The following is a 21953-nucleotide window of genomic DNA, read 5'->3' as shown; positions in this document are numbered from 1 at the left end:
CCCAGACAAAACAAATCCTGAGTAGGCTGGATAAAGTAGTGTCGCTAGTAAAACAAAAGGGAGGGGGCAGTAATACGGTTGTAACACCATTGCCCTGTATTTCAACTGACAACATAGCTCCAATACACTCAGCACCCACTCAGAGGGAGAACCCCAATGAAGCTGAGTCACTAACAAATAAGAATCCACCCACCATCCCACTAGATCACACCGTAGTAGGGCCATCAAGTGGTCATATAGGACCCCCACTTTTGCCCATCCATAACCCCCCTGCCACTGGTGGACGGAACATAGACCCCAGTCAGAGCATTAGAGAGGTACCTTATGTTAAAGTAGGTAACAAGGGGCCAAGCTTAAATTTACCCCCAGAAGCAGCCCCTTATGTCATCATTCTTACAGGGGTCCCAGAGCTAAAAGCTGCCCAAATAGAGACGCATGACGAGCTCAAAAATAGGAATATGCCATTGCCAAGGGACGAACAGGGAGAAATTCTGCATGTAAGAAGGGTCAGGTGGATTGGAAATCAGGTAAAAAATAAAGCGGGTGACTGTGTGGTGATAAATTTCAGGGCCAGTAGAATAGTAGATTATATATTAAGTTGGGGACCGGCAGCTACGTATAGCAGTATTAGCCTTGCACCCTTAGGGTCCTTTTATGCCAATGATTTAAATTCCCTGTCTAGGAATTGGCTAATGCAAGACAGTGAGGAGGGCTACCAGACATGTAATAAGGGTTATGGCACAAAATTATATGTTCCACGCAGAAATTACGGTAGAATTGCCCTGTCAAACAGGTTTGACCCCCTTCTCCACATGAATGAGTAGGATTGACTGCAAAGGGTGGAAGATCAAGTGGAGCAAACTGTACAGGAATTGTCCTTTGTTAAATCCCCCCCCCATAGGCAATGACCAAGTCCATTCCGCAGGGGGTAAATCAGGCCATGGTTATCTGGTGGGGGAGAGACCCCGGTATAATAATACTACGGTAACTAAACTCACACTGGTAAGGAATAAGGTAGGCGCGCAAGAGGATAAAATTAGTGAGTTGGAAGCACAGGGGCCCGCTCAATCAGATTATACACAAGTGGTACATACTGAGAGTGCATTAATGAAAGACACTATTGATTCTAAGGCCCTCTTGCCTATTACTCAAATAGTGCCTTCAGGTATTGGAAAGGAAAGAGGGTATTGAAATGATTTCCTGGAATATCGCGGGGCTGGCTTCCAAATTCCACAACCAGGAGTGGAGACAGTACATCAGCAAATTTCGCGTAATCTGCCTACAGGAAACCTGGGTGGTGGACCACAATCCTTTTCATCTTGAAGGGTTCAAGTGTTTTTCTGTGCCCGCAAGGAATACGGCACCAGGAAGACCAATGGGAGGGTTAATTACATATGTGGATTTACAGCTTGAAGGTGTGTGGGTCGACTTGCAATGGAACTCTGTTAATATACAAGCTATTGGATTTGAAGCCAGAAAGATGAACATTGTTCTGATTAATGTATATAACGCTGCTCCAGGGAATGGGAAGAGCTCTACAATTCAAAACCTAGACAATTTACTAACTGATGAGCTAGCACAGAGAAAGAGAGCAGTAGCCCCATATGTGATTTTAGCGGGGGATTTAAATTGTCACTTGTGTCCCAACCTAAGATGGATGGAGGGGGCCTGGACCGGTTGTACAGTGGAAAAAGGCCCACATCTTGAACACACCGCTGAGGGACTGGAGCTAGAAAGGGTCCTGAATAATCATGCACTTAGGCATACAATAGACCTGATGGGGCCTAAAGTCGGTCATAAAATAACACCAACATTCAAGGGAAGAGGGTATTGCACTATTATAGATTACATAGCAGTCTCTATCCCCTTTGTGAATTGGCTATATAAGGCTAGCATTGAATGGAGCATATTTAGCGACCACAACCCCCTAGTTCTGTGGATAAAGAACTGGGCCCCTTGTAAAAATAAGGAAAATGATAATGCAAATAGTATATTGAGGGCTATGGACCAGGGGAGAAGGCTCAGATGGGCCCGGGTGGATGGGGACGCCTTTTATAGATCCTTAATGGAGGACGGTAAGGAAATGATTGTTTTTTTTTTAGACCCCTCATTCGAGGGACCCATGGTGGTTAAAGCCTTTGAGGCAATGGCACGCCTCATCAATGGACTATTAAAATCACCTGTGCCTGGCCCGATGAAATGCTCCCCCAGATGGTTTAATAGAGATTGCTCTAGGGCCCATAATGAACTGAAAGAAAGTTTTTTAAAAGGTCCCTAGAGACAAGGGGCACATTGCACAATGCCGGATAGTATATAAAAAGGCCATTAAATTAAGGAAACTGGCTCTCCAATCACAGACATGGGAAAACTTACGGGAGGCTGCTGACAGAAAAGATTCTAGGGCATTTTGGGAAATAATAAACAACCCTTGTTTCCAGGATGCGGCTGCACCGGTAATTGGAACTACCATTCTCCCTGAGCAATGGTTTGACCACTTTAAGGTATTATACAATCATGCTAATGAGCATCCAGTGGGGGGTGAGGTTATTTGCCCATGGATGACAAATGTAGAATTCACGGTAGATGAATTGGTAGTGGGGATTAAAGGGTTGACACAGATAAGGCCCCTGGCCCGGACGGCATCCCCCGGACCTCTACTTAAGTAAAGTTGATCTCTGGGCACCTATCCTCACCAGAGTAATAAACACGGCAGTCTCTACAGGCATGCCAAGATCCTGGTCTGCAGCCACGATAGTACCAATTTTTAAAAAAGGGAAAAAGGATGACCCCCGGTGTTACCGCCCGATTTCCCTAATTGATGTAACGGCCAAAGTATTGGGGAGAGTAGTCCTGAACCGTCTCTTAGACTGGGCGGAGGAACACCATATAATAACCGACCTGCAATATGGTTTTAGAACAGGAAGGTCAACTACAGATCAGTGTCTGAACCTTTCTTTATTAACGGCCAAGTATACTATTGCAAGCAATCAGTCGATTTACATGGGGTTTATGGACCTCTCATCGGCTTTTGACCACGTCAATAGAGAAAAGCTCTGGAATCTGATGACCAAACTAGGGGTAGAAGAAGGCTTGGTAGTTATTTTAAGAGCACTCCACTGGAACACCTCCGCTAAAGTGCGCTATAATCTGGAGGGTGATACTACAGCTCCCTTCCCTTGCACTAGCGGGGTGCGCCAAGGTTGTATCCTGGCCCCGTTTTTGTTTTCATTATATATAAATGGGCTAGAACAGGCACTATGCAATTTAAATGCAGATACCCCTAGAGTAGGCGCACGAGCAGTACCGGTGTTGTTATACGCCGACGACGCGGTACTTTTAGCCCGAACACCGAAAGGCCTCCAGACCTTGCTGGACGGGTTTGTTAGCTTTATGGCCAGTTTAGATCTATCAGCTAATTTAGCCAAGTCATATGTATTGTTGGCAGGGCTCAAACCATGTAAAAAGTTTTGCTTCAAAATCGGCTCACACATAATGGAACAGGTTAAAACCTTTTCCTACCTGGGAGTTTTATTTGATGGGCTTTTAAATTTTAAGTTTTTAATGGAAGGGAGAAGTGCAAAAGTAGTGGCCTCTACGGGGGCCATAATGAGCTATGGACATAGGCTGGGTAGGTGGTCGCCTGAGCAGGTCATGCACCTTTATGGCTCAGTTTGTTGCCCCAAAATAATTTATGGGGCAGAAGTTTGGGGTTTCGCTAACCCCTCACAAATTCAAACTGAGGAAAACAAATTTCTTAGGAAGGTCTTACAAATCCCACACAGTACGTCAGCCTATACGTCAGCCTATATCACACATACTGAATTGGGAAGGGTATACATGGAGGACCTGATTAAAGTCAGACCACTTATGGCCTGGCTAAGAATATGGACTAATAGTGAGGCGGGCCTGAGCAGGCAAATAATTAGTGATTGTATGGGCAGAGATAAGGAGATGGACATCCCATGGCTGAACTATGTAAAGGGTGTTCTAACTAGATTAGACTGTAAGAACCTTTTTACTGATCCCACGACAATCACTACTGAGGATAAAACCAGTATTAAAAACAATTAACTGCTGAAAAACTTGCTGTTTCACTGCAAATCAACTGCAATATCTAATCGTGTTCAACTTGAATAATAACTGTTTAAGATCACATTTAGCAATCTTTATTGTATTTAAATAAAAAATATATATTTTTAGCTCAGTTTCGGTGTTGAGATTTATGAAAATAAGAATGTACTGTAGTCACATATTATTTTTCTTCAGGAAATGAAACATGAATGCTGCGTTGGGTGTGAGCTGTAGTGATACCAAGAGAAACTTTAGAACTGCTCTGTTGTTCATTTATGTTTTTATGATATGATTTTACAGTATCTGTGTAACTCTTAGTCTGAAGGTACAGAAGTCGAGGCCAAAACTGAACAAACAGTGCCCTGCACAGGGATCAAAGTCACACCCTCAGCCGGGCTGGTTCTAGAGCCGGGATTCTTAATCTTTTGACTTCTGTGGACTCCCACTAAATAATTACTGAAATCCGGGGACCCGGCCTAAGCAATTGCAATGATTTTAATTTAATCCACAAACAAATGCAAAAAAAAATCATCATTTTCAACTTTGGCTACTCGTCATCCGCACTATAATCTGTTTGATTTATCTGCACTGCTTTCACGACTCATTTGAGGAAACCAACTTCAGGTTTACATTTTGCTTCTTTATTGACAAACACTTTATCAATCTGTTAATAGTATTTACTTTTTTTTTAAAGTCATGGACCCATAATCCAGCATTGGGATAACACGCATATTTCCATACTTGACATAATTCAATGACTAAAATGAGGCAGGAATTTCTCAGGCTTAAGCATAATAATGCCATCCCAGGAATTGACATAATTTGATGTGATCTAGATCAGCTCACGGGGGTAACAGGTGTGGCTTTGATACACAGGACATCACCATGAGGGAGTTGATGGATAACATGAGTTAAATACCTTAAATAACCCTATAGAAGCATGTCACCAGGGGAGGACTGCAGCCCTATTTCTGTGTAGTCATTTGCCACTCCTTTCTCACAGACCATATGTGGCCTCCAGCTTTATCTTTGACATTTCTCGGTGCTATTTCTACCCTGTGTCTCTGGCCTTCTACTGTGTCATATCCAAACGTCTTACTCTCCGTTTCACCCCTTCCTTGCTTAAGCACAGCGCTTACTGGCTTTCGTAGTATCAGAATTTGCTTGTGCTTTTAACAGTAAGGAGGAGGGAGAAAAAAGGAGGAAGGAGAAAAAGAAAGAAAGTGAAAAAAGAGACACAAGAATAGAGAAGAAAAGATGGGGATAGTAGGAGATGGGAGATTTGCAGAGAAAATTGAAATTGTGGCTAGTAGAATACTGGTGCAGGCACTTATTTTGTCCAGGTTGGACTACTCAAATGCCATCTATCTGGGGGCTCCGTTATCCAACACTAAAGTTCTACAGATCGTACAAAACTGTGCAGCCCGACTTCTGCTAAATATCCCCAAACGTCTATCTGCCAGGCCGGCACTCTCCTCATTACACTGGCTTCCTATTCAGGAGAGGATAAAATTCAAAGTTATGTGTATTATACAAACATCTTTGACTGGAAAAGGCTCTACTCTGATAGAGGACATGATACACCTTCATCTCCCTCAGAGAACATTGAGATCAGAGGGTAAATATTTGCTGACAGTTCCTAGAATAAAACGCACCAGATGTGGAGGTCGTAGGTTTTCCTACTGTGGTGCAAAGCTTTAGAACCCTGTCCCCATCCATATCCGATCACAAAATAATCATTCAATTTTTCGCAAACAACTAAAAACTCTACTTTTTCCCTGAAGCACTTTGAGGAATAGAATGTCCATTAGCGCGGGGATGCCTACGGGTAACCAGGCGCTCTATAAATGCTTTTTCAATTACTGCTAACCAGTGCTAAAGTGCTTGTGCTCACTCCCTAAAACATGGTAAAATTGGCTTACTCCTGATAAGAATATTTAATTCACTTAAGTCCCTAGTAAAGTAGTATACTATATACCAAGGACTGTTAAAGGTACTTGTGGGACTCCAGCACTTATTGTACCACCCACTTAACTAGCCCCTTGAAGCATGTTCCAGGCCTGCATTACAGCCTGTAGGCAGTTCTAAACTGCCTATTCGACTATACAAAGTAAACCCTTTGCTAGGCCTAAAACCCCATTGTTATACCTATAGGTCACCACTAAAGTAGGCCCTAGACAGCCCATAGGGCAGGGTGCATTGTAATTAAAAGGTGGACATATACTTTCCATGTTTTACATAGGCCGGTAGTGACAAATTCACAAATTTGTTTTTCACTATTGTGAGGCTTAGCTCTCCTATAGGCTAACGTCAGAGAGCGGAGTTGGTGGAGCTGGCCCTCCCAACGAAAGATCAGTCTGAATGGATGTCCCCAAGAGTAAGCAATTTTCTTGTCACCCAAGGAGCTCATTACAGGGCGGAACTCTCGTCTTATCTAGAGAGTGGAGACTGCTAAATATTAATATAAGTGGAGTGCCTGACCCAAGAACGTGACTGACTGCGACCCCTTGGGCCATTTTTAGAATCTGTTCTTTCAAGGAGAAACCATAAACACAGGTCAGAATGTCTAGCGATCGATGCGCCCCAGGACCCCAGAGACCCACCCTGTGGGTTCTACCCAAACAAATCTCTGATGCTGGGGTATCTCCTAGGATCAGGGCGAAGAGGTCCAGTTGTTGCTCCAATAGGCGTATAACCTCCTGCTGAAATTGTTCGATTTCCTCATCTCTCGAGGTTTCACGACCCTCAAGTGCATCCATCCGGTCACCAATGTCCGTTATCTCTTTCCGCTTGAAAGGTTTCTTTTTACTGCTAGTAGGTCATCTCTCAGCCCCAATAAGAGGGCCTCCATGTATGTATGTGTGACCGGGGCTTCTGGCTCCTCCCCTGCCGGTGGTCATCCTACTCGTTCCCCCCCCCCCCCCCCCCCCGGTGATCTCCATCCTGGCAGCCTGTTGACTTCATAAGTAATTCCTTGATGGAGCCCCCTCTCGTCACCATCGGAGCAGCCATCTGCTTCTTTTCACTTAGCCCTCCGAGAAGGAGAAGAGGATCAATTCTGTCTCGGGCCTGTTTTCACTCTCTTATGTTCCATACCTCTCAGACAGGCCCCTCGCAGTGGCCATTCTGCATCAAGGCTGACTCAGAACATGCTTCAAGTATAGATAGATGCTGCCTCCTTCACTGACCTATCCTGGGTTCCTCACTCCCACGGCCCGGAGTCGAGGGTGTCCCTTTCACTTCAGCCAGGGACCGACTCACCGCCCATCCAGTCCTTTCTGTCTCACTCCTACGCCTTGCAGGATGTGTTGAGTAGCTCTGCCCGGGGCCCAGTAGTGCACACTCTCCCAGGCCTGGCCTTGTGTTCCCACTGATGCTAGTTTCCAATTTTGTTCTGGGTGGAGATTTTCACCTCCTAGCTCCCAGGCACGCAGCACCCGGATGGTGCACCTCACCCGGGGTTCTCCGAACCATCTTCATAGGTCTCTATCTCCTAGGGCCGGGTCAGGGCCCCTCCCCGGCTTTGGTCTCTCTTGGTCTGTTCCGGTGTCTAACAGCCGATCCAGGCCCCAGAAAACTACCAAGGCCTACAGCAATGCAACTGCGCCACTAGAGTTCTCCTTCTGGGTCCCCACCTTTGCTGCTGGTGCCCACCTCCCGGCAGATCAACAGCAGGCCTCGTCTGTCCCGCGCAGTAACCCCTCTCACTTACTGCACAAGTACTCCTGTGGGAGGACGCTCGGATCCGGCGTTGGACTTCCGCCTTGTGGAGTCCAGGTGTTTCAGCACTCGAGCTCCCGTCCCTGCACCGGAGTACTTCTCCTCCGGGACACGTCTTCCGGACTCTTGGGTCCACCGGGTCATCAAGGCCGATCGGCGCAGATCTAGTGCTCGCCCCTCTTGGGTGGATCGATTACCACCGCCTCACCGAGCCACGGGAGTAGACCTCCATTTCGGATGCCATGCAACAGGTCTCCTCTCTCAGGCCACAGGGCGACGCACTCCGTCCGCAGCTCACACCTACGCTTGACCGGCCTGGAAATGTTCCATGCAGTTGCAGCAGGCCCATGCTCACTACACCTCTCCGTAAACTCCGGGTGCAATGTTGGGGTAGTCTTCTCACCAGTGGGGGCACCCGCTGATCCCCGTGCCCCGCCAGTAATGAACAGCACCCTGCCAAGCCTCAATTAGGGGTGACGGGGAGGCCTGGGCATGTCAATTCCCGGAGAGACGAATACACTCGTCTTACTCCGTCGCCATCTTGGCCACGCCCACATAATGCTAACTTTTGGATGTTTGATACCACCCTGTTGGAGAAACAATTGAAACTGTTGACTGACAAACTGTACCCCAAAGTCAGAAACCAGAAAAGATGGAATCCCTTCAAAATAAATCTTTCAAGAAGAAAAAACATTCTTCGATGTGGGATCCTCCATACAATGAACTTCTGGCCATTTTGAGTAATAGTCTATCAAGACAAGAGCAAATCTAGAGGAAAATGCCTACTTAGTCCAATGGATTGGAAGGCAATTCAATAGGCTGCAAGAGTGGTCTTCTAGTTTTGAGACCTTTTTCACAATTATTGAAAAGTACACAATCACCCACATGCTCATCAATATGTTTGTCGATACTAGGCCACCAAAATATTTCACTCACTCTGCATTTAGTGAGTGTCCTTCCCAAATGGCATTCATGCGCACCGCACATAATTCTCTTCTTCAAACTATCCAGAGGTACAAACTTCTCCCCCGCATAAGTATACCATCCACCACTGAAAGTTCTGTAAAAACCTTTACAAACAATTGAAATTCATAGGGTACGTTCTTCTCTTTGGGCCACCCTTTCTTAACAAAGTTTGTTACCTGCGTCAAAGATACATCATTGTTTTGACTCTTCCCTCCATTCCATCTCAATAGTAGCACACATGCATTCTACATCAATGGATGCTATGAAACACTTTTCTTGCTCCTCATGCTCAGCTATTTCCGTGTCCACCTCTTTGTTAGACCTGGCATCTTTGGTTTCTTTTTCCCATCTTTCTTGCTTCTGACCTCCTGATTTGACTCTGTGCTGCATTTTGTTTTTGCTGGGTTTTTTGAACTCTGGGCACTTTACCACTGTTGTTCAGTGCTAAAGTGAAAGTGCTCCCTCCTTAAATTGTGATTATGATTGGTTATCCATGAATGGCATATTTGATTTACTGGTAAGTCCCTAGTAAAGTGCACTGTGTGTACCCAGGGCCCGTAAATCAAAGGCTACCAGTGGGCCTACAGCACTGATTGTGCCACCCACATGAGTAGACCTGCAAACATGTCTCAGGGCTGCCACTGCAGTGTCTGCAAGTGCAGGTTTAAACTGCTATGTCGACCTGCCAAGTGCACCCACTTAATAGTCCCAAACCTTCCCTTTTATTACATGTACGGCACCCCTAAGGTAGGCCCAAAGTAGCCCCATGGGCAGGGTGCAGTGTATGTGCAAGTTAGGACATGTACCGGTGTGTTTTACATGCCCTGATAGGGAAATACTGCCAATTTCGTTTTTCACTATTGCAAGGACTATCTCTCCCGTAGGTTAACATTGGAGCTGCCTATTACCCTTTAGAAGCGTAAATTTCAACGGGGAAGAGATAGAGATTTGGAGTTTTGGTTCCCTGAACTCAGGATTTAAAAACACACGCCCTGTAAACAGGTCGCAGGCCTGCCACTGCAGTATCTGCAAGTGAAGGTTTAAACTGCCATGTCGACCTGGCAAGGGCACCCACTAAATTGTGTGTGTGAAGATGCCAATTTTAGAAAGTGTAATTTAAGAACAAAGGTCCCCAAGCATGAAAATCTTTTTTTAATACGCGTGGAAAAATAATAATTAGTTCCATGGGAAGTTCCAATGACTAAGAATATGTTAATTTATTTAAAAAATAGATTTCAACAGAAACAAATATATATAATATACCACCGCTGGAGTAAAATCTAAACAGGTGTTAAAACCACACAAAACAAGAAATTTGCAAAACATACAGGCAAGAAATAAATGTGACCAATAATCATGTGCAGCAATAGGGCCACTTATTGAAAGAAACAGTACACTTCTGCACCAGAACTGAAGATTTTTTACATAATCTAGCAGGTCCGAGTGTGTGTCAACGGCGTTTCGATCCCGTGTAAATATAAGATCATCATCAGGACTGTCAATCATATGCCTGAGACAAGGGTAAATAGTATAATACATTAAACACCTCCAGTAAAAAGTAGATAATTCTGGCCGTCTAGTCCATTCATTTTCTGTTAAGAAAGAGGGGTCACAGTATCAAGCCATTAATAAAATGCCAGAGTTAGTGAAAGGTGCAGGGCAGTAGTGCCGCCATCGGTGTGAGGCATGCGTTTGTACACAGAATTAGAGGAGAAATAGAGCCCATAGGTTATCATTAGAGCTGCCTATTACTCTTTACTAGTATAACTTTCAATTGGGAAGATATAGAGATTTGGAGTTTGGGTTCTATGAACTCACGATTTAAAAGCATATCTTTCTGTGAAGGCGGTTTTTAAATTGTGTGTGTGAAAATGCCACTTTTAGAAAGTGGGCATTTTCTTACTTTACCATCCTGTGCCTCTGCCTGGAATCCACGTCTGGTTCAGACTGAAAGTTGGGCTGTTAGTGCATTCACTTTAGAAAGTCACACCAAGGGGGCTGAGGTGTGCCATGCATATCCTGATTGCCCTGATGGGACTTCCTGAGTTAGAGTGGTGGGAGGATTTGTCACAGATGCCTGAATAGGACTGTGCCTGTCCTCTCACAATGCTGTCTTCACTCCCCTGTAATGTGTCAGGAGCCAGGTCAGGGCAAGGCAGAATCTGTGCACTACAAAAACTATCCTTAGAAGTATGCCTACTTCAAAGGCAAAACGTGGTATAAGTATTCGACCTGTGACCCCATATTTTGAGAACTCTTCTTGATCAAGAGGAGACTCTGCCAGGAGAAAGATCTGGAGAGCTGTGAGGAGGAGTACTGCCCCTTTGATGTGTTGCTTTGCTGGGTTAGCCTGCAGTTGCTGCTTCTATCTTGGAGAGCCTGAGGGCTGGACTTAGTATAAGGGCCATCAAAGACTTCCCTTGCAACCTCCCGCACTCCTCTTCTGGGAGTTCTGACCTGCCAAGTTCTGCTAAATACAGTTCTGGGCCCTTGGAGGTGGTTTGGCTGCTTTAAAAACTGAAAATCAACTCATTGCTCCTTCAGCGCTGTTTTCAAGGCGCAAGCTTGCCGTGCAGTTGAAAAACCAATAAATTGCGGGGCTGCGGCAGAACACATCAACGCAGCACCTGTTGCGGCTGCAAGAACCACGGTAACCAGAGAACAGAGCACTGTGTCTCCAACATCCGAAGCCCCCGCTCCGAGGCAGGCCCTGCTGTTGAAGGAATCAACGCATCACCCGCTCGCGGCTGGAAGAATCGACTCACCGCCTGTTTCACCGTATCGGCTCCAGCACATCTGGATTTTCCACTCATCGCACCTATTCACCAAATCAACATCAACGCAAGGTTTCAGTAAGGAACTGAGGCAACTTGTTCGAACTTCGACGCATCATCTCGCCTCTCAGAAGGGAATCAATGCATCACCTACTATGAGAGCAAAGAATCAACGCATCACCTCCCCTACATCACAGCCAGGAATCAACGCATCACCTCCTCTGGCAGCAAGGAATCGACGCATCACCTCCACAGCAGGTAACAAATCGATGAATTGCTATGTTTTTGGCACCTCATCTCTCCTGTGCCTGTTTTCCCCTTGTAATTTTGACGCATCTCAGGTACTGTGTACAAAAAGTGACACACTCATAGTTTCCTATAGACTAAACTGTTTTAAACCTTTAAAAGTTATATTTTGATATATTTATTTGGTTTTTTGTCATTTTTGTCTTTTTTTACTTAAAGATTGGTAATTTTTTTGAACTGGTGTGGTGTCCATTTGTATTGTTTTCACTGTGTTACTGTTTGTTTATAATATAACATAACATGTGTATTTGTAAAGCAGGCGTTCACCTCAACGAGGTCTCTTGGCACTGATTAACAGATGTTTATTGTTACCCAACTCATTGGTACTCATTTTATCAACCTCAGATGGATGAAAGGCTAGGTGGACCCACCAGAATTTGATCCTGTGACTATGAGGTCGAACACAGGCCCCTGCAGTGGATGCATTAGTCCACTGAGCCACCATTTTATGTACAAATACTTTAAACATTGCCCCTGAGATAAGCCTGACTATTCATGTCAAGCTACCAAAGGGTTGAGCAGGGATTATTTAGCTGTGTAATCCCCTTATCTTGACTAGAAGGAAGGGTCCCTACTTGGACAGGGTGCAAGTCACTACCGACTAGAGACCGCCATTTCTAACACTCTTCAACCAGATATCTAGTTAAGTAATCAGCTCTGATATTTCGATTTCCAGGAATAAACGAAACGTCAAAGTCATATTGCTTTAACTTTGTGGAAAGCCTAGGGATGTGCGGTGAGTGGTCTTTAATCCTATCCCCTGAAAGAATGGAGACAAGTGGGCTGTGATCCGGTCGCAAAATAAATTGATTACCCCAAATGTACGGATGAAATTTCCTAATAGCCCACCAACAGGCTAACAACTCTTTTTCAATTACTGAACAATTCATTTCAGATCCTCTCAATACTGTCGAAGCATAACCCAATGAGTTTTCAACACCATCTTTTTACTCGGGTGAGAACAGCTCCTAGTCTAAAACTGCTTGCATCAACCGTGACAGTACATTGCACTCTTGGATCAAACGGCTTCAAAATCATTGACCCTACCAATTGAGATCAAATCCATTCAAAAGCCTCTTAACAAGACTCATCCCACATAAAGGTAACATTTTCTTTAGCATATACGTCAAAGGTTTTACTTTCGACGCATAGTCAGATGTGAACCGTGAAAAACACTCGCAAAGACCAATAAAGGACTTGAGTCCGGTCTTGTCAAATGGTGGAGAAGCATCAATGATAGCTTGGTTCAACCCCATGCTGAGACACAACGGGCTTGATTCAGAAAGGGCCTACGCACTCGTGGTGGAGACTCAGCACGGGCGGGATTCTCATTGTGGAGATTCCGCCCGAGTGCGGAGACTCTCCACGACTGCAAGGCCACCGCCATGAGTGCGGAGGCCCTTTGTCAATCAGGCCCTTCATGTCTATAATATTCTACCGTATCTTTCAAACACTGACACTTTTCCTCTTTCAATGCCATACCCTTTTCCTGCATTATCCTCAAAACTTCTGTTAAAGTATTATCATGTTCTTCTCTCATTGCTCCATAGATCAAAACATCGTCTTGAAAACGACCACATCTTTGACATCCTTAAACATCTGAAAGATTATCTTCTGAAAGACTGCGGCGGCCAACGCAAACCCAAATGCCATCCTGCAGTATTGAAACATGCTTATGGCCAATACGAAAGCTGTAAGATGTCTAGAAGACGGATCAAGAACTACCTGATGATAAGCTGCTGTCAGATCACGTTTTAAAAATCAGTTGGAAGCACCGATCATGGTCAACAATACAGTGATCTTTGGAAGAGGATGTGAATCTACCCAAATATGCTTATTCAAGCTTCGAAGATCAACAGATACTCTTAAATCATTGCTCTTCTTACGTGTCACAACCAAAGATGACAACTATAAGGAGGACTCAATAGGCTCGATAATACCTTTTTCACACAATTCTGTAAGGTCCTTTTCCAATTTCCCTTTAACACTAAATGGCACACCTCAATTTCTGTTTGACTGGAACAGCCCCACCCTTGACTTTGATCTGATGTGTGAACCCTTTGATAGTGCCCAATAGCACAGTAAAGACTGGGGGAAACCGTTTCACAACTCCCTCTGTGAAATCATTTGACCCAACAACTGACATTTGATCCTTGGTACCTGGTCTCCACACCATTTGGAACAATACCTGGTGAAATCAGCCCAATATGGACAAACCCTTACCGCCACATAAATCTTAACCAGAACTTTCTTCCCTCGGAGCTGCAAAATGTCTTCAAAGTACCCAGCGACCTCAATTTTGCGACCTTCTTAGAACACTGGTGACCTGTCCGGTGCTTCTAATGGTCTATTGTCCCAAGTTTATTTGAACAGTTCTTGGGTGACCATTGTGATTCTGGCCCCAGAATAGTATATTAATTAGCTTGCCAACATTTCCTATTTCAATGTAAGTGTCAACACATGTGGAAGGATCACCACTCACTAACGAACCCTAACTACTCTCCGTAGAATATATGACGTTACAATGAATACATTTACAATGCATGCCTTTACAACGCAGCTTTTACATCGCAACATCCTTTACAACGCATACATTTACATCGCATGCCACTACAACGAATTTCTTAAAACTACATTTACAACGCATTCCATTACAACGCATTATACTTTTACAATGCATACCATTACAACGCATACCATTACATTGCATTTAAGGTAAGTCTTGGATAGAGTAGGGGTAAATATTACTATTCTAACTCCAGGGGGTACAACAGTAGAGTAAGTGTTGGATAGTGTAGGGGTAAAAATTACTATTCTAACTCCAGAGGGTGCAACAGTAGTGTAAGTGTTGGATAGTGTAGGGGTACTATGCATTGTAATGGTATGCATTGTAATGACATGCGATGTAATGCCTGCGCTATAGTTTCATGCGTTATAGTGTCATGCGTTGTAAAGGATGTTGCGATGTAATGACTGCGTTGTAAATGTAGTGCGATGTAATGACTGCGTTGTAAAGGTTGTTTCCCCCCTCCGTAACCATCATTAATTACCATGTTCCTAAGATCAACTTGTATTTTGTCTTCTTTGTCACATTCAACTTCAGACACATTAGCCACACCAGCACCATTTACATTCATTTGATTGCTCTGAAAATTATGTCCACTGCGTTCCCTAATTTGGCACACTCTGGCAAAGTGACCAACCTTGCTACACAACCTGCATGTTAAATCTTTTGCTGGACACACTTTGTGGCCATTGGTATAAGTTGTGTTCCCACACCTAAAGCATGTGTTCAGTTGTTTGAAAAACAACCTACTGTCTCCCCATGTTATGTTGACTGACTTGTCTTCCTTCATTTTCACTACCCTTATAGTCTCTTTCTCGACTTTTCTTTGAGTCCCTTTACAGGCACTTTAGACATTTCTATGCTTTTCTGCGTTCTAATGGTTTCCTCAAGACACGGATTATCTATAGAGAGTATCTTCTGTTGTATAGACCTGTATATTCTTCCGGTTCATCACCTTTATTAATTGGATGCGGTGATTGATGTGTATAATCAGACCTTCCTTTGAAACCCATCGAGGGAAGGAGTAGACATTTTTTCGTTTCAGGGCGATAATGTGACGTTCCTATCGCACCTATGTACATAACAAAAGCATCATAACAGTTTTTCAATGCTTTTGGCAGATTCCCAGATACCTCTAAAAATGGTGGTGGTGGTGTAACTGACTGCATTGTATGTATGGGCTAGCTGTCTATATAGATAATTGAAATAATATATTGTTTTTAAAATATCAATAGTGAAGCACCCTGTACCCTCTTACTATAATAATACCTTGGGTGTAGTGTTATGAGTGTGAAAACTGGTAAAAGTATTTTCGAAATAATGATTAGGGTGTAGTATTAAATCTTTAACATCTAACTTGCCAACACCGTGTGTTTTAAAAAATATGTAACCCTGCAGATATGCTTTTACAACCTATATTTCAAATAATACAAGCAGTTGTGCGCATCACCGCAAAGCATAACTTATTAAGCAACTTCAAGCGTTCTCCTTAATAGCAGGAGTGTGCATCACCATAACACGCAAAGAATCTGCATACTTAAAACATAATTTTACCACAACATCGATACGCTATATGAGCGTCACTTGTTCTATTCGCCAGGTGTGTGCATCACCGTGCTGAACGCAACATTGAGGTGAATCCAAAGTACAACGCTACTGTGCTCGTAACCTTTTCACCGCCACACTACAGAAAACACCCACAGTTTTTTAAATGGCGGCACATCGACGCCTGCAGCAGTGCATGCTGCATTTATACATCAATTAGAATGGGTTGAAATGGTTGCAGAAAGTGGATCCAATATGGCGGCTTGCCAACACTTGCGGCAGTGTGTGCCGCGTCACACATAAGCTAGACTGTCGCTCTGGAAATGTTGCGCTTAGAAAGGAATCTACATCCAATATGGCAGCCCTCATGTCTGTACTCAGGATGACATCACAAAAGTCTGTGTTGCTATGCCAAAGCTATCTGTTTTCCTACTGCATACTAGATAACCTTGTGCATGTGCACTGACTGCTTCTTCTCCCTTTTACTTTGGGGAAACTTCCTAGGAAAGTTACACTAGCCCATGGGCTCCACTTCCCCATAGGGGAATAATGAAGTGAAAAACACAGTAAAACACACTGACTTTCCCTGGCATGTTTCTTCCCAGTGTATAAAGCCTATTCCATGTCACCACCCAATTCTGCATAAGTCCTGCCACACCATTCACTTTGTAGCTGCTCCTGGACTGCGCACGCCAGGAATCTCCCCTGCGCAGCACACACACGTGTGCACACTCATGTACACATGCGTCTGCATGTAACCAGCCCGGTGTCCCTTACTCCAGCTGTTGCGCAGCGGCCTAGTCATGCTAGGGGGACACCGGTAACAACCACATGCTGTCTCTTTCATCATGAGTTCACTGTGGGTGAATCCCAACTTTTGAGGCTCTCCCAGAGTAAAAGCTCAACAAATAGGTGCTCAAAAAGTGAAAAATCGGGGCGGTCCAGAGTGTCTGAACCACCTTCTAACACCTTCAAAAATGAAAACTTTGGTGCAAGCCACCGGTATTGCAGCTCTCAAGGCAGATGAAAACTGGAGTAAACCAGGAAAAGCACCTCAACGAGGTAGGCCCAGCGCACTCTACTTCTTTGATGATTCAAACGTGTATTCTTCAGTCTCTAACACCTCCAGCTTGTTGCCATCAATAGTGTAGTTACTACTCGATTCACGTTTCAGTTAAAGTCGATTTATTTCATTAAAATAGACACTGCACAGGAGGAGCATCCTGTCCTGGCAACTGCTCACAGGCAACTGCCTATGCTCAGCCAAGTGACTCCTCACATTGGTCCGTCGGCTGCGCTGCCACCTCTGGTGCAGGAAACCAGGGTTCGAGCCTCGAGGTCGCGTCCACATCCTGTGATTCTGGGCAAATCACTTAATCTCCCCGTCCCTGAATGTGTAATGTAAATACGGTGCTATGTAAAGCACTCCAATACCTTCGGGTCGAGTTCGCGCTATATAAATATGCAAAAAACAAACAAACATTCCAATACAGAACATATGGACATCATGAATAACACAACACATCTTGAGACCATGAGCATAGAACACTACACAAAAGATTGTGAAAAAAGAATAATGATCAAAATCCACGACTTACAGTTTGCATGCAGTTCCTTGAAGCCAGTACTTAGATAACTGTGCTATATTAGAATGCTTGCAATTTATAAACTGGAAGCAACAGAATAATCGCAGTGTCAAAAGCAGTAGCCCACTTGTCTAAATAGAATACAAATCGGTGACCTGCATATTACACGAAGCACATGAACCCTCTAAGCTAATTTATGAGTCAAAACTGCGACTGGACAAAACACAGAACGCTCCCAGTGGTGTAGCAAGGTGGGAGGCTGGGGTGGTCCGCCCTGGTTGGCACGTGTTTTAGGGGTGGCAGCTCCACCCATCGTCCCCCCCCCCCCCCCCCCCCCCATCCCTCGTCACCCTTCTATGCGTTTGCTGCGGGCCAGCAATTGCGGAAATATCTCCAGTTTTTATTTATTTATTTTATTTATTTATTTATTTAGTGCGTTTTTATATAGCGCGGACTTTACCCGAAGGTGTCAGAGCGCTTCACAATAGTAATCCCACCCCCAGTAATCCCACCCCCGCTCTTACTGCCACAGAACACGCCCAGAACGGTGTTAACCATTAGTTATTTTACCAATATTATAAGCCCCCAACATAATGCAGCCTATTTGTGACCGATTAGTTACTCTGGGGCAGATTTAATTTCACATATGTCTTGTTGCCAATTTCTTTGCAGCATACTTTTTTAAATGTATAAATTAAGTGTCAGACTTTGCTTTTCATACTCCGCCCCTCGTGTCTCCACTCCCTTTTCTCTGACAGACCTTGACCCCCAATTTAAGGGTTCCCGGTGTAAAGTTTTTTTCCAGTTCCAGCACAGGGTGCGACAAAATATATGTGTGTGGACAACAAGTTCTTCCGGGCACGTCACCAGTGTCTGTCACTAATGTTGTGAGTGCACCTTCCAGCGCGGCTCTTCCGGCGGAGGCTTCGGTGACGTAACAGCGGTGAGGTGGAAGAAACTGCAGTGACAGAAGCGAGCGCTCGAGCGGGGCAGGGCGGTTCAGCCAATCAGAAGACGACCTGCAAGTCGGGCCCCCGGAATTATCCCTACTGATGAAGCAAAAAGGGGCGTGATCTGGCAGCAGCAATGAATAAATACGTAGACTGACGAAGGCCGTGCTCAGAGACGCTGGAGAGCAAGAAAGAGGGGAACCTGCAGAAGAGAAGCCAAGACGGGGCGTCTCCAGAGAAAAGAAAAAAAACCACAGCGCTCTGAGCAACCAAACTGCAGAGAAGTTCATCTCCCGAGGGCCGAGCTCCGGAGGGTCCAGGCTCAAGGGAAGGTCTGAGCTCCTGAAAGCTCTAAGGAATCCAAGCAGCCAATGATTCCAGCTTGATAAAGTCTGGAGGTCGGAGCTCCGGTGCCCGAGTTCTTCTTGGTGCAAGCTTAAAAAACTCCCGGGTCCAGGAGGTCTTTGCTCCAAAAGGGACACATTTCCAAACAATTCGAGATCCACTACCTCTATCTCAAGAGTTCTAGCTTCCGCAGGACACTGCAATAGAGGGTGCCAGCTCTAGAAAGCCATTGCTCCAGAGGATTCAATCTCACAGGGGTTCCAGCTCAACAGGTCTGAACTCCAGTAGATCCCAGCTCCAGACGATCTTGGCCGCAGGAGGTTTGTGCTCCAGAAGGTTCAAGCTCCGCAGCTCCATATTGTGGACATCATGGGCCTTTTCCTGAGCACACTCTACGACACTCTAATGGGCTTTCGTGGACTGAAAGCTCGGATCTTGATGCTGGGGCTCGACGCTGCTGGGAAAACGACAGTCATCTATAAACTTAAGCTGAATGAGACCGTCACCACTATACCAACCATCGGCTTCAACGTGGAAACGGTGGAGCCCACCAGGAACGTGTCCTTCACTGTCTGGGATGTTGGCGGCCAAGACAAAATCAGAGCTTTGTGGAATCACTACTTTATCAACACGGACGGACTGCTGTTTGTGGTGGACAGCGCTGACCCAGAGAGATTTGAGGAGGCCAGAGCTGAGCTGGTGGCCATCCTTGAGAATGTGGAAATGCAGGACGTGCCTTTTGTGGTCCTTGGTAACAAGCAGGACTTGCCTGGAGCCAGCAGCCCCTCCGAGCTGGTGGAAAAGCTTGGTCTTCGGAAGGTGCGGGGTCATGAGTGGCATGTCCAAGGATGCTGCGCCACCACCGGGGACGGACTGGTGGAGGGTCTGGAGAAGCTGACTGACATGGTCAAGCAGTTCAGGAAGAGCAGGGCAATATGACAAAGACTGATTGTGTCCCACTCATGTTTTGTGGATTGTAGAGACTCCAAGCATGAGATAGAGAGAGGATGGGGTGCCCCGCCTGGACTGAGCGCATCTCTACTCGGTCACCAAAGGGAGGGGTCCCAGGTGTGCTGCAAAGCTGCTTCCATCCTGGGGCCTGCATTAAGACTTTTCAAAGCTATGAACTACTGTGACAAAAGACACAAACAATACAGGTACAGAGAAGTTGAGGTAGTTTGCATTCGTCATCCGTCATGTCATGGTTATCCTTTGCACATTCCTCTCCTTCCATGGCAACATTAATTTATTTTCATAATTAAAAGCAGAGGCTCAGCAGTACCTTTGTTGGGGTAACTTCCTATTGACCACGGCCTCTCCGTGTATACATACAGTGTAATATGTTTTTTTTCCAAAAACAATTAACTGCTGAAAAACTTGCTGTTTCACTGCAAACCAACTGCAATATCTAATCGTGTTCAACTTGAATAATAACTGTGTAAGATCACATTTAGCAATCCTTGTATTTAAATAAAAATATATATTTTTAGCTCGGTTTTGGTGTTGAGATTTATGAAAATAAGAATGTACTGTAGTCACATATTATTTCCCTTCAGGAAATGAAACATGAATGCTGCGTTGGGTGTGAGCTTTTATTTTTCGGTCCCTTGTTCCTTCCATCCTTCATTCCTCATTTCCTGGCTTTATTGCCTTTAGTTCTCCAATCCTCTCCCTCTCGTCACTGATTTCATGTCCCTCCCCTCCTTGCTGTTTCTCACTTTTCTCTGTTTCTTTCTTCCTTTTCTCATCACCTTTCTTCTTTCTCTTCTTCCTTTCTTTAAGAGCATTTAAGTTACTATTAGGCTGTAGCTCTGGATGGCTACCATTGGTTAGATGTAGCTCTTAGTGGATCTCGTATGCGTTTTAAGACCCTTGTAGACACTGCGCAGGCCGAGGAATATTCTAGTGTGCTACACATTGCCAAATACATCAGCGATGAAGCAGATGACCCCAGCCTTTTTTCCTCGCTCACAGCATCCAGACCGTCCTATAGTTTCCTCCCTCCAATTGAGACCGGGGTGTGCTAATTCTCAGTTCAACAAGTAAGCCCCATCTGTGCACCACAGCACACTCAGAACACTGTCTGGAATGTTTTTTAATGACAGTTTGTCTTCTGGAGCTGTGCTGCAACTTATATATTGTGTGGTGTCCCTTTTTGTACAGGACAGGAATATGATACGTGTGTCATTTTAGTATTGTGTTATTATAATAATCTCAATAAAGAGCAATTTAAACAAAAGTCGCTCTCTGGTAGCTGCTCAAATGGTACAGTCTTATGTTAGAATCATCTGATGTGACAGAGACATCATTATATGTGATGAGTTGTGTGGACAGTTGCTGAAGGAAGGCTGGAGTTAGGAAGCGAGCAGTTGATGGCTGACAAAATATACTATTCTATCTGAAATAAAGACACACTCTTTATCTACAGATGGATGATCTAGGTTTATTGCACTGGTAGCAAGCTTAAGGACAAGGACCTGGTGTGTTCCTGGCTTACGGGTCCCTTGTCATACCACAATTCTCAACCTCTCTATCCACCTCTTTCTCTACCTCACCTGCATCTTGCTCTATCATCCATTTCCCTGTCTTGCTAACCCTTCTTTACCTCTCTACTTTCTGTCTGCCTCCCATTAACTTACTCTTAGATCGTGTTTGTTTTGCCCCTCTACCTCCCACCTCTACTCACATTTCCCTCCATCTCTCCCTCTTCCTCTCTGGTTGTAAGTTAACTCCCTTTATCTGACCAGAGACTAAATCCCTGCCCTTCTCTCTAACTTACTTCTCTACATACCACACTCTGTGACTAGCTGTCACTTCTCTATACCACCCAATACATTACTTTCTCTGTTGCACCTTTCTGTCCCATGTCTCATTCCTTTACCTAAATACTCCCTTTTTACCTGTTTATTTATACATGGCTATGTGCCTACCACACTATTGCTCTACCTTTAAACTCTCTCTGTACGTCACAGCCCTCTTTCAATAAACCTCAGTACCCCACAGCACTTACCTCTCATGACCTCAACTTGCCACCTCTCTCCGATCCTACCTCTAGATCTCTAGCTCTCTACCCCTCTCTTCTCCTCAAGTGCCCCTCTCTCTCTCCCTCTCTCTACTCTCTCTT

The 21953-nt window shown here is 44.8% G+C and overlaps 2 protein-coding genes across 3 annotated transcripts in view; one reads left to right on the top strand and one right to left on the bottom strand.

Moving 5' to 3' along the window:
• Positions 1 to 21953, bottom strand: part of LOC146801398 (uncharacterized) — a 459470-nt gene that overhangs the window by 198820 nt on the left and 238697 nt on the right. The gene's annotated exons all lie outside the window — the stretch shown is intronic.
• Positions 18502 to 20324, top strand: LOC146801400 (uncharacterized). Its single transcript, XM_085621081.1, has one exon. The coding sequence runs from the start codon at positions 19199 to 19201 to the stop codon at positions 19766 to 19768; it is 570 nt and encodes a 189-aa protein (XP_085477207.1). The 5' UTR covers positions 18502 to 19198; the 3' UTR covers positions 19769 to 20324.

Source organism: Triturus cristatus, chromosome 8 (assembly GCF_964204655.1).
Source record: "Triturus cristatus chromosome 8, aTriCri1.1, whole genome shotgun sequence".
In the NCBI taxonomy this organism is placed as follows: domain Eukaryota; kingdom Metazoa; phylum Chordata; class Amphibia; order Caudata; family Salamandridae; genus Triturus; species Triturus cristatus.
Note: the sequence above shows the minus strand (reverse complement) of the source record. Positions and strands in the feature narration are given on the sequence as shown.

Excerpts from the sequence above, each read along its gene's own strand:
- LOC146801400 (XM_085621081.1), top strand. The coding sequence starts at position 19,199 with ATGGGCCTTTTCCTGAGCACACTCTACGACACTCTAATGGGCTTTCGT.